At 39.1% G+C, this 13,710-nt stretch overlaps 1 protein-coding gene across 5 annotated transcripts in view; it reads left to right on the top strand.

The window, feature by feature from the left end:
* The window catches only part of L3MBTL3 (L3MBTL histone methyl-lysine binding protein 3), a 119,574-nt gene extending 107,148 nt beyond the window's left edge, over positions 1 to 12,426 (top strand). For 3 of the 5 annotated variants that reach the window (XM_032407886.1, XM_032407884.1, XM_032407885.1), the window contains exons 21-23: positions 4,991 to 5,160; positions 5,379 to 5,441; positions 10,593 to 12,372. In XM_032407886.1, coding sequence (XP_032263777.1) covers positions 4,991 to 5,160; positions 5,379 to 5,441; positions 10,593 to 10,736 — 377 coding nt within the window. In that variant the 3' untranslated portion in view covers positions 10,737 to 12,372. Of the gene's footprint in view, positions 1 to 4,990; positions 5,161 to 5,378; positions 5,442 to 10,592 lie in introns of all 5 variants that reach the window. The other 2 variants (XM_032407887.1, XM_032407883.1) reach the window with 1 other exon arrangement.
* Positions 12,427 to 13,710: the final 1,284 nt, after the last annotated feature.

The raw sequence follows: 13,710 nt of genomic DNA, 5'->3' as shown, positions 1-13,710 counted from the left end.
TAGGAAAGCGTCAGGCTCAAGAGGTCAGTGGTAACTTATGCTGTTGGCTTGTCGATTTAGCATTTCCAGACTTGGAAGTAGGAACCCCACTCAGAGGGGGATCTGAGTCTGAAAGCAGCAGAGAGGGAGTACCTCTCCTTTTGTCTAGGACTTGCCCTGCTCGGTCAGCCTACCATACAGTGGTTCCACTGGGTCTTAACGGGATGGTCCTGTAGGAAGCAGGTTCTCACACTCCATGGAGGTGAGGACGTCTCTTTCTACTAGGAGACTTCGTGGTTGGTTTAGATGATGTTCCCTATACTGAACATTTATTGTCTTGATTCTGTGTGAAACGTCGGAGGATATTTCTTTCAGGATCACCTTTATCAGAAATGACTTCTTACAAGGGTTAATCTTCCACTTCACTTTTTCCTACCTTAAGCCAAATCAGGAATTTTAATACCTGTGTTCTCAACCAGAATTGACAGACATGGTGGGCAAATTTGTAGTGGCAGGTTTCTACCTTGGATAACTACATTATTATTTATTGCACTTCATTTCAAGAAAATCTGCAAGAATATGCTGTATTAACAAACCTTTCACAGTTTCTGACACAGTGTCCATGCTGAGTGAGTGAATTCCATATGGTAAATCATAATCATAAATAGGAGGCAGGCCTCTACTACCCATTCCCCAGGTATCAGCCTAAGAAAAATATTCCTCGTTTGATAATTGTCTAGCAGATGCAATCGCAATAAAACCATACATATTTCCACCAAGTTATTTCTCTTACTACTGACACCTAACATTTTCTTGCTTCCGATATTAAGGAAGCCCAGAAATACACATCCCTGATAGTCACAAAACAGTAAAAGCCAGTTAGTTTCTAGACAAAGTAAAAAGGTTCCTAATCATATCTCACTTTTGCAAGGATGAGTAAGAACTAGGCTTGGAAATCTTCCCCGGGCTGTTCTGTGCCCAATGGTACAGAACTGAGTAGCAGTGAAGAACTGTGGAAGCACAAAACCAGAAGCCAAAGGGGAGTGGACAAGGACTTTGGTAAATTTTCATTTCAGGGAACTTCAAAACATACAGAAAACTCCTGTAAAAGTGTTATTTTTCAGGCAGATAAATAGTTTGATAGGAGGGCGGTAAGAAATATGACTCTAGTAAAATGATAGTGGCAGAAATGTCTTCCAGAACAAAGGCTTTGTTTTATGAAGCAGATTGTACACATTCAGACCTACTCTTCCTTACTCATGGCACTGAGCCAGCTACTTGAGCTGAGCCAGCTATTAGTTTCAGAATGATGTACGCGTGTAGGCCTGTTTATAGCATCAGCTTCAAAGACATGCAGAAGCCACCAGAAATATGGGAGCTTTAGGGGTTTTAGTCATTTCTTTAGAATGGCTCAGTTGTTTTTCTAAAGAATAATGATGTAGCAACATTAGAAATGAGCTGAATAAGACAGCTTTAGCAGGAAATAGAATAGAACTATGGTGAAAGAGGGAACGTTGGCAAGTGTTAATAGAATAGGAACAGTTGTATCATAAATGTACCACTTTGGAAAAGACTGACACTTCGGTGGCAAGCAATCAGAGGACAAGCCGAAAAGTAGGCTCTATGGTTTCAGTCTCCTGTGGAACTGGAAATCTCACCATTTCATACTAGCCTGCCTCATGGAAGATTGTACAAATACCATATTTCAAATAATTGCTAAACTCTTGGCAGTGTCTGAAATTAAGAAATGTTTTTAAGTTACCCCATATTTATGCTAACCAAAAACATCCTGAACTCTGGGAAATTTAAAAAGAATAAAAGAATAAAAACAAACTGGTACAGGCGTATATATTTGGCTCATAACAGATATTCGGGTAAAGCAGGATGAGGTCCTAAAACCTCATAACCAGTTATATGAGATTCATTGAATTAAATGGGGCAAGAGGTACCATGATGGATTTTTAAATATTATTTGAAGAATTGAAATGTTTCATGTGGAACAGACAGATTTTTCTGTATGAGCTCACTCAGGTGGAACCAGGACCAGGGTGTGTTAGCTCCAATAAGACAGATTTTTTTTTTTCCCCTAATAGTTACTTCTAAGTTACTTTCTAATATTCAGAGCATTTCAAAATTCAGATTAGGCTAGTTTAAAAGAAAAGTTATTGAAGAACCACAGTAGAACAATAGGAAATAAATTTTTAAGAAGCTGTGCCACTTGTAATAGCAACAGAAAACTTCAGATACAGAGGAATAAATTTAACAAAATACATGCAAGACCTATACATGAAAATGACAAAAGATCAAAGAGGAATAGTAAAGAAGTCCCAAAGAAATGGAGCGATATACCTTGTTTTTGGATCGGGGGACTGGATATTGTGAAGATGTCATTTCTCAGAACCAAATTGGTCTATATCCAGCAGTAATCGCCATCTCTAAATCCTAGCATTTTTTTACAAGCTGATTCTAAATTTTATATGGAAATGCAAAGAGATAAGGATAGCCAAGGCAGTCTTGAAGAAGAACTAGATCACAGACATCAGGACACTTATAAAGTGGTGGTAATTAAGACCTATAGGTTGGTGTAAAGAGACCAGTGGAACCGAGTAGAGAATCTGGAGACACACATTTATATTTATGGTAAAGCCGACCCTGCGTGCAGTACAGTGGGGAAAGGATGTCTTTTCAATCAATCATGTTTGGGGAATTAGAAATCCACGTGGAAAAAAACATGAGGAATGTCGAGCCTTACCTCACCCTGTACAAAAATAAAGTTCAGCTAGATTGTGAGGGTAAAACATGAAGTACTTAGCGGAAAACAGAGGAGACTAACTTTAGGACCTTGAAGTAAGCAAGGATTTCTTCAGTAGACGTATATACAAGACTGTATTAAGGGAGTACAAAGGAAGACAAGAGTGGGAGATGTTAATAAGACGTATTTCCAACAAAGGATTCCTATCCAGAGTATATATAGATAACTTCTACAAATCAGTAAGAAAAACGCAAGATGACCCAATGGAAAAAAATGGGCATAAAACATAAGTATTTCACAAAGGAGTTTCCCCATTTGGCCAATAAACTTGGGAAAAGATTGTCAAGTTTTCATGAGTCATCAGACAGATGCAATTATAACCACAATGTGATACCATAGCAAATTCAAATTCATAGCAAATTCATTTAACGAAAATGGTTAAAATGAAAAAGGTAGACAATACCATATGTTACTGAGGATACACGGGATTTGTAACACTCTTACACTATTAGTGGATGCATATCGTGCAACTATTTTGGAAAACTGGCAGAATTTGCTAAAGTTGAATGTACACAAACACTGTAAGTTCAGAATTTCACTCCTCAGTATGTGTATACAACAGAGACATATACATATGTTCAGGAAAAGACATGTACAAGAATGCTCATAGCAGCACTGTTGGTAATAGCCAAAAATTAAAAACAACTCAACTGTCCATTAATTCCAAATTAACTGTGGAATATTCATAACAATGAAAAACCATACAGCCAAGAGCAGGTGAGCTACAACCACATACAGCAAGCAATGTGGATGAGTCTCACAAACATGCTCTTGAAAGAAAGAAGCCAGACACCAAGGTTTTCATCTAAATGTAATTCAGAAGCAGGGTAAAGAACCTATGGTGTTGGAAGTCAGGAAAGGGGTTACCCTTGCCGGCTGGGGTGTGATTAGAAGGCGACACAAGGAGGCTCTTGGTGTGCTGCCATGTTGTTTCTTGGACCTGGTGTTGGGTACATGGGTGTGTTCACTTTGTGAAAATTCTTTGAGCTGTACCCTACGATTTGTCTACTTTTCTGTAAATCTTACTCTTCAAAGAAAAAAACCTTAAAATATTCTTAGAGATACAAAATAGCTTAAAATGTTCTCAGAGATTCAAAAGCCTAAACTAGGTAACCATTTGGCAAAGATAGGTGGTAGAATTGAAGTATCATTGTAACTGTGAGCTGGTGTAGGCGTGGAGGAGAGTAAATGTTAGGGGAGGTGCCTTTCTTCTGATGGGCTTTGAGTAAGTAGTTTTCAGAGAAGATTTATGTTCTAAAGGATCTTAAGGAGATAATTATTGACAAACTTTAGGAGTCCCAGTGACAATAAAATCATTTGCTAAAAAATGGCGATTTTAGGAGAGCAGCAGTAAATAAGCTTGGATTCAGAAGATCTGGCAGATAAATGGAATATTCTGTACCTTTAATTTTGATCTCCACCAATATAAGAATGACAAAAGCATTTGCCTTTCTATGGTTTTATTTTTATTGCAATAATTTCATATCCCTGTCAAAAAAAATAAGTTGGCTATTTATTTTTTATTTTTTAAAAGATTTTATTTATTTATTTGACACAGAGAGAGAGAGAGAGAGATCACAAGTAGGCAGAATGGCAGGCAGAGGCAGAGGGAGAAGCAGGCTCCCCACTGAGCAGGGAGCCCGATGCGGGGCTCGATCCCAGGACCCCGGGATCATGACCTGAGCCGAAGGCAGACACTGAACCGACTGAGCCACCCAGGCGCCGTAAGTTGGCTATTTAAAAAGTCAACATGATTAGTAAACAGAAACTGAAAGAAGAATGTGGGACTGAGATAAAAGGGAAAGAGGTGTAGTAACACAGGGTAACCACAGTGGCTGGACTTGAGCACACAACTTGGCCGTTACCTTTAGGACGTCCACAGCTGAAAGGGAAGCCAAACTATTTCCTGAGGTGAGAGGCGAGTACCTTCCATGAAACATTAAAGAGGCAGCTTTGCTAACGTGACACGTCTTCCGTAATGGGTGATGCAGCAAACAACATACAGGTTGTTTCTTACGGTGACCTTCAGTAATGAAAAGGAAGGTGTAATTACTCAGTGAATAGAATGTTGAAAGGAAGCAATGCTTTACCTAAGCGCCCCCCCAACTCATTATTTGGGGGAGACACATGGCATTGGGGGCTTTTTTTTTTTTTGCTGCTTTTTCAGAGTGTGATTTCCCATTTCTGTCCATCGAGCAGGTGCCCGGGAAGAAGCGAGCATACAGCAGGCGCAGCGTCGATCGGCTGTCTTTCTGTCCTTTAAGTCCCCGATTCCATGTCTGCCCTTACGCTGGGAGCAGCAGAGCAAACTTCTTCCCACCGTAGCTGGGATCCCTGCCAGTAAAGTTTCCAAATGGAGCACAGATGAGGTATATTTTATTTTCTTAGTCTGCCAGGGACGGGATATAGCAGTAGGTCCTTCAGGGCTGGATACAATGAATGCAAGAGGGGTTGAATCTTTTTTTCTGAAAGAGAAGAAATTGTTCTGAGAAGAGCAACTAAAACATACAGGAGAAATACTTTGACCCTGTAGCACTTAGATTCTGACTTCTTTTTTAAACGGGAATTTTCATCTTATTTTTGACAGGTGTCAGAATTCATACAGAGCTTACCTGGGTGTGAAGAACATGGAAAGGTATTTAAAGATGAAGTAAGTATTCCACTAAATGGCAGTATGTTACTTAATGGGGTCAAAGCACTGAAATGCAGTGAATGGTGAAATAGTTTGAATTGGCAGAAGAGGGAAGAAATGGATTGTGTCGAAATGGACAAATTGGTATGGAGTTGTCTAAAAAGCAGTATTAGTCATTTGTATGAAAATGTCTTTGTATAAGATTAGATGCAGCGGGAATGTTTGTACCATTTTATGATGCTCCACAGCGATAGCACTAGGTTAATTATTTAAAAAAAAAAAAAAGCGAGGTGGGGGGTGCCTGCGTGTCTCACGGTTGAGTCGGTTGAGTATTCAACTCTTGATCTCAGCTCAGGTCTTGATTTCAGCTCAGGTCTTGATCTGGGGTCGTGGGTTCAGACCCACCATGGGGCTTACTTAACCACACACACACACAACACATACACCACATATACCACACACACATACACACACACAGGAAACTTAATAGCATGCATTTACATAATTTATAGCACAGAGAGAAATAAGCAACATTTTATTTTTAATAATATGAAATGAGTTCCCTTTATTTTATTTTCAAACGTCATTTTAACAAGACTGAAATTCATTTAATGTTATAATAAATATTACTGTTATTGCTAAAATAATCCCTTAGATCTTATACCTATCTCAGTAATGTTTGTAATAACTGATATTCATTACAGTCTGCAGTTGGGAGATTATTACATTAGTTGTTTTCATCTGCCTGCCCAAAACTTCAATATAAGAGATAATTAATAATGTTATGACCCATATTGAGCATTAGAACAAAAAAGAAGTTGGCTTTAACTACACAGAAGTAATGCTATTTGAGTACAGCAGGAGACTTTTCTCACTAGAGACCTTTCAAAATAAGCCCCTTACCAGTCAGCTCCTCCAAGTAGAGCAGTCAATTATCAGTCTCATCTTGGCTACCAGAAGGTAGAAAGAAGACCAAGTAATCTCAGAAGGCTTTCTCCCCATCTGCTGTCTACAGTTATAAGTATATATGCCTTGTTTGCCTCTGTGTTTAGCCTCAGCAGCTAAGAATAGCACACTTTCAATTAAGAGCCTTGCAAGAGTATCAGGACAGCTAAGAACCCAAGCACTGGGCATCAGTGTAGTGACACTAAGAGATATCATTATGCTTTAGATGGATGCCCATTAAGACATACAGGGATCTGATTTTCAACATCCTTTTTTTTTCTGATTGAATGCTTTTTTCTTTTTTTTAGTTGATCTTTTTTTTTTTTTTTTTTTGATTTAGTGGTTTTTAGTTGATCTTTAATTGACAGTTATTCAGATTTTGAGTTTCTTTCCTTAATGCCTAAATTCTAAGTGTCGTTCGTGGACCACTGTCCATTACTTCTCAGTCCCTGAACAGATTTAGACACCTGCAGGGAGCTGTTGTTCTTTCTTTGAAAAAACAGGTAGTTATTACCTGTGAAAATGATAAAACATTTTTTAAAATAAATTTATAGTACATCCATTCTGTAAATCCTGTTTTTGGTTCTGTTGATATCCAGACAATCTATGTGGATTTGCTTGGTTACTTGAAGATTCAAGTTCAAGTTCAAATATGATATTTCTTTGAATACATTTTCTCTTCATGGCATATTATCTCTGGAGATGTTCCTCAGGCACCAGTATCCTCAGTGTCCTTCTTGTGAGGAGTGAGACAGTGAATGTTCACTGTCCACATGTATCATTCCCATATTCATTCATTCCTTTAGTCATTCATCCTGTAATTTCTTGCAAAATTCATGTCTCACAAGGTTAGCAGGTGTTGGTTTTAAGGCCTAGAAGTAAACCATAAATCTGACTAAAGTCTAGTAAGTGATCTCTAGGAGGCACAGTACAGGTGTTAGGATGGGCCGTTATTTGAACCATCCTTGATTTCACTTTCTCTTACACACTCCACATCTAATCTGTTGAAAATCCTACTAGGTGTATTTTAAAAAACATGTAGGGATTCTGGCTGTTTCTCTACCTTCACCACCTCCACTCTGGTCTGAGCCACCATCATCTCCCACCTGGATTAATGCCGTCACCTCCTAAGCAGTCTCCCTCCTTCTGCTTTTGCTCCTCTACAATCTGTTCCCAGCCTAGCCAGGGGGATTCTGCTAAAAATAAGTGCGATCATGTCACTCTTCCATTCCTAGACTTCCAGTAGTAAATCAGAATAAAAGCAAAAATCCTCACAAGGGCCTGCAATCTGATACCCAAGACCTCGAGAGAGGTGAGAACCTCCTGACCTCTGTCTCCTCCATCCCTAGCTTACACTGTTCCACATGCTGGCCTCCTTGCCATTCTCTGAATCATCCAGGCACATCCTGGCTCTTCCCTACGTGGAGTGTTCTTCCTCCAGACGTTCACGCGGCGCACTCCCTCTGCTCCGTTGCTACCTTCTCAGTCATCCATCGCCGCCCCTGCTGCCCAGTCATCTCCCCACCCAGCTGTCTTCTTCATAGCATGAATTATCTTTTAGAATGCGTTACTGTCACTTCATTACTAATTAATTTGCTTATCTCTTACATTTTTTGCTCACAGTCTATCTTCGACTACTAGAATGTAAACTTAACAAGGAGTTTTGGTTTCTTTCCTTGCTTGTTTTTGCCTATATCTGTTTTATTCTCTGCTGGATGCCCAGCCCCAAGAAGAGTGTCTGGAATATAATAGATGTTTAAAAAGTTTTTGTTGAGTGAACATGCTCATACCTTTACCCTCTGAGGAAGACAGCCAAACAGCATGTCACTGTGATTTGCAGAGTTAAAACATTGGGTAGAGAACCAGGGGTGCAAAGTAATAGTAATGAAATGGAAGGCCAGAACCCCGAGCTCCAAATCCTCCTTCGGAGTTTTGGGCCTTTAGCAAGATACTTCATCTCTGGATTTAGACCAGTTTATATACATTACAAAAACAAACAGAAAACAAGCCCAGTATTACATTGCAGTGATCACTGTTCTTAGAAAGTATTTTCTCAAATTAAGTTTACTTCCTTCCAATCGAGGCGTGTAGATATAGTCGCGCTTTGAGATAGCCTTTGTGAAATATACTGGCTGGCACTGGCCTCGGGATGACTTTTTCTTTCCTGGGGAACCTTCAAAACACTCTACCAGAACTTCACCTTCTCACCCCACTCCCAGCTTTCAGATTCCAGCCTTGCCGTTCTCAGACTCTTTCTTCTCATCAGTCATCTGTCATGTTAAATTCTTATGTAATCTCAGAAGGAGCCTCAGTAGGGCCCAAGGTCATAATAAACAATTCCATCTTTGTAATGAGCTCCTCGGGAACCAGTATGTTAGTTGATATTTTCATTAATGACTTAGAAGACTTCTGTCGGACCATTTATTCTACCAAGGTCTGCCTTGGTTGAGTCAAGTGTTAATAGATCTGCCTCTCTGCTTGGCCTTGCTTGATCAGAGGACTGTCATAGCACAAACAAGTGAGACCAGAGCAGATGTTCCCCAAAAAACAATGGAACATTTCTCCTACCTGCCACTGAACTTGTCTTCACTTGGAAATTTACATTGGAGTGTCTTTCCTTCCTAGTTTATGACAGTGGGATGTTTCCTTACTGAAACTTAGGAAACTTTTGCAAATAATTATTACTCAAAGTTGCATAAGATGGCCCTGGTTCTTACAGATTGAAAGGGTTTTCAGGCTTGTTGTATTTTTAGAGAAAAGAGGAAAATCTTAAACAGCTGTTAAACTATATCAGCCTTTATTTGGTAAACTGTTTATAGAATTTGGAGTGGTATTGGTTTGCTAGGGCTGCCATGACAAAGAACCATAAACCAGTAGCTTAAACAGCAGAAATGTATTGTCCTCCTAGTTCTGGAGTCTGGAAGTCTAAAGAAGGCAAGAAGTCAAGGTGTTGGCAGGGTAGCTTCCTTCTGAGGGCGGAGGAAAAGGATCTGTTCCAGACCCGCCCCCCTGGCTTATAGATGGTGTTCTGTCTTTGTCTTCACATCATCTTCCCTCTATATGTATCTGTCTCTGTGTCCACATTTCCTTTTGTTATCAGGACATCAGTCATCTTGGATCACCCTACTCCAGTATGATCTCATCCTAACCAATTACTGCAGTAACCCTGTTTCCAAATAAGTCACATGCTGAGGTTATTGGAGGTTAGGACTTCAGTGTATGAATTTGGGACAGACACAATCAACTCAAAACAGTACATTGCTGTCAAAGTTTCTGATGTACTCTGAGGCAGAGAGCAAACGTGTGTTTTACTGGTTTTTTGTTTTGTTTTGTTTTTTGTTTTTACTTTTTGTGTAAAATGGAAAAACTGAAAGAGAAACGAATTAATTTTTTTGAGGTGGTGGGATACCCCCAAACCTGAAAATTTTACAAAAAGACTATTCCTTTGTTCTGTCCACTAAATCAGACATCATCTTCTTCAGAGCTGTATCTTTAAACCTCAAAGTTTTCTATTTTGTGGAAGCACAGAATTGTAATCTCAGAAGAGACCCAGAGAGAGGAAGGATGTTGCTCACAGTTACCCGCCTAGTAGTAGTAGAACCAGCCTAGTCTGCCATTCTTCACACCATGTTTGCCACCTTCATCTGATGTGTTTCCATCTACACTGTTGATTGCCCTTGTTAGTTACTACTCTTTTTCTGTATATGAAGAGTAATTGTGGCCATTCTAAAAATGAATGCTATTTATAAAGTGAATGTTATTTATTTTTTTCATTGTGGAAAGCTAATTAAAAAAAATGTTAGAGTGCAGCTGACACGTTTGCCTGAATTCCTTTGTTTATATCCACAAACAGCTGTGTGCTTATTCTCCTCTCTCATTCGAAAACCTGCCGTAATGGGAACTGGATCTAAGGCACCCCCGAGTTTTCCAAATTCTTCTTGACTCATTGCCTAAGTCAGAGTCATCACGGGGAGATATGGGCGTCTTCCATTTTCCTGTAGGCCAATTTTTCAGATGACTGAGTTTTTACTTTGCTTCCAGTCCACATTTGGTTATTGTCGGTAAGAAAGGTTCATTAGTCGGGAATGTTCACACACATGAGCTCCATCTGTGCCATTCTCGTGGTGGTGTGCAGAAGACAGCTGATAACTCAGCTTCGGCTATTTGCCACACCACCACATCCAATTGATTCATAATCTTCTTTGTCTTTTCTTCCCATTTTAGCAAATTGATGGAGAAGCCTTTCTGCTTATGACCCAAACAGACATTGTTAAAATTATGAGCATTAAGTTGGGCCCTGCTCTCAAAATTTTCAATTCTATCCTGATGTTCAAAGCTGCAGAGAAGAACTCTCACAATGAACTTTGAAGATGGTGAATTTTGAATACCATCAGCTTTCTGCTTTAAAGCTCATGTTTTATTCAAAGCACAAGGACAGTTATAACTCCTACACAAGAAGTCTCCAAAACTCAAAAGAGCGATGCTATCAGATTATTTATATTCCTCAAGAGACAATATATACGAATCCTTATGAAAGTCCTTCGGCTTTTAACCAAGTACTGTCTAACAGCGGTCATCCTTTGGTTCTGTTCACTGAGCTAAAATTTATCTTTGTACATCTTTTTGAGGCTGGGGGGGTGGGGGGGAAGGGGACTTCATTAATTATTTATGGTAAAAGGGGGGGATCGGAGTAAGAATTTTTGGCATTTTGTAAACATTGTTGAATTCTCTTTCATGCACACTATTTCTTTTTCAGTACTTTCAGAAACCTTTTTATATAATCCAACTTCAACTGAAACCAAATTAGTCAAAACCTGGCTGAGATTTGCCAGTGGGACTGTTACCTGTATTGTTCATTCTGTGCCATATTTTGAATTGCAACATTATGCTAAGTATAACTTTGCAAGTCATGATATTGCCTAACTGCTTGTCATAATTTGTTGGGGCTGAACGGTGGTAAAAATTACTTTTCTTTCAATCAGTGTTTTTACTTTTGCACGCATTATGAAATGTTAAACAAATTACTTTTCACCAGCATCTTTACTATAATTACCAAAAACATGTATATAAATAATGGAATTGAAAATAAAATATATAAATAAATTAGGTGATGTATTTGAATGGCATCAATCTTATACATTGTGGTGCCCTATGTATTTACAGGAGTCCAGTGGTATCAAAGGAATATGCAGTTCTGTTGGGGGGGGGGATGTTTGTAAGGATCTTGAACTATTTATGAGATGATCTTGAGCTTCTCTCTAATTGCCAATGAAGTCACTGTGATGCTTTTCAGAGCTGAAGGGGTCGTTCTGTCGATGGAAACACTAATCCATAAAGAGCTCTGTCCCAGATCTTCTTCCTCCAGACCCAAAGATTTTCTTCGGGTCGGCTGAAGAGAGAGTATATGGATTTTACTGAAAAGGTAGGGTGTGAGGGGGCAATAGCAGTCAACACAAAGATTCTAAATGCTCACAGATCCAGGGGGCAGCTTCCCAAAGCAATTATTCAAGAACCTCCATTTTGGAAAGATTCCTTTCTCTGTAGAACAGTTCACCTAAGTTTTATAAATGTACAGATGCACTTTAAATGAAAGCCCTTGATTACCTAGAAACTGCTAGCACTAGTGTTTCTTTTCCGAGAATGCCTTTCCAACACAAAAGGTAAATTATTTTATCAGCCTTTGGATGTAATGTCTACTTCTAGGATGGGCCGTTTGTTCGAGGGCTATTATAAGGGTAGGAAGTAAGTTTGTAGCATGCTGTCTGAATTCTGGGGCAAGTTCCACCTCTCTCCTTAGTTGCCCTTATTTTTTCTGATGTAGGACTTCCTTTGATGTCCCCCGTTGGGAGTCTATTAGCAGTCCTTTGCATTTGTCATAATTCAAAAGGGCCGTGGCATCTGCAATGTCCCTTTCATTTCTTGCATGAATCTGCTTAAATAAGTTTTTCGTTGTTGGGGTTTTTTTTTTTTCTTTTATGTTCTGTTCAGAATTTGTACATTCAAGTTGCACTTGTTATATCTGACATGAATGAAATAAAATCTTAATTGCAGATACTTTTTTTACATATGTATGATTTTTTTTTTTTAGAAAGCTTGTCATACAGGCAAATGAGAGCAGGAACAATGTCAAAGGTTTGGGCATTACCTCGCTATGTAATGAATCTGCAGGATTCAAAATTGTCCAACTGTGTCCCAGGTGATGTGAAGAACAACAATAAATAAGTAAGTAAATAAGTAGAGACATTTTTAAAAAATTACAAACATTGTGTAAGCCAAATGGGACCTGTCTGCAGGTTGGAATATAACCATAGGCTGCCATTTTGCAACTTCTAGATTCAGTAGACGCAGACTCCAAAGTAAATAGAGTTATGTTAGTCAACAGTAGGAGTATTTACCAAGTGGCAGGGCCATGCTGGGCACTGGGGACAGATGCACTGTGGAAAGAGATAATAAAGCTTAAGTGAATTTGCCCTCACGGTCACGTCTGCCGTGTTTAGAGCCAAACCTCACTGCAAGGTTCCTGCAGCTCCACCCCAATCTCTTCCCCAGCCTATGGGAACAAAGAGAGGCTTTCATTGACCTTTAGCCACAGAGGCTGTGGACTTCCTAAGGAAAGGAATCTGTAAGAATTTGGTAAATTCATTTGGGACAGGAAGAATAAGACAGATTGTGGAACTAAAAAAAATTGGGGGGGGGTCGGGGAAATAAAGGAAAGTTTGTAAGGAACTAAAGGCACATTCTAGTGAAAGGGAAGAAACAGAAACCATGGAATTAGGGACTAGTTTAGGTGAAATTGGCATGTACCGAATTGGTACTCTGCTGTCCATTCTCACCAAAGCAGTTAGTATTGAATTGTCATTGTAGAGGTGGGCAGCTGATCGAAATTTCATTTTCTAGCTCACTAACTTAAGCATTTTAAAGAATAGTACTTATAGAGAAAAAGGCATTAGAATTAGTATTTCCAGAGATGTATGTCATACAAATATTTTTCAATAATTCATAGGAACCCCTTTCTTCTTAAACTTTAAAAAAATTAATGTGATGAAGTTACCTCCAAAATGCTCATGGCATTGTGATGGAAGTATTAGCACACTTAAGTCTCTTCAATCTCTAAACCAGTCTGTTTTGTCAAAACTGATAGGTTCTGTTGAAACTGTGATGATGATTATCAAGGAGTACCTCAAAACTAATGTTGTCATGTATCCTTATTAAATACTTGAAAAGAGTGCTCTGAGTCTTGTCAGATCTAAGAAATCCTTATGTACCATCTTTAGGAACAGAACAAATGGAATTACAACATGGGACTCTGAGCTGGGTGGATGAGGAACCAGAACCTGGACTT

This window comes from Phoca vitulina, unplaced genomic scaffold (assembly GCF_004348235.1).
Source record: "Phoca vitulina isolate PV1807 unplaced genomic scaffold, GSC_HSeal_1.0 scaffold9, whole genome shotgun sequence".
NCBI lineage: Eukaryota > Metazoa > Chordata > Mammalia > Carnivora > Phocidae > Phoca > Phoca vitulina.
Note: the sequence above shows the minus strand (reverse complement) of the source record. Positions and strands in the feature narration are given on the sequence as shown.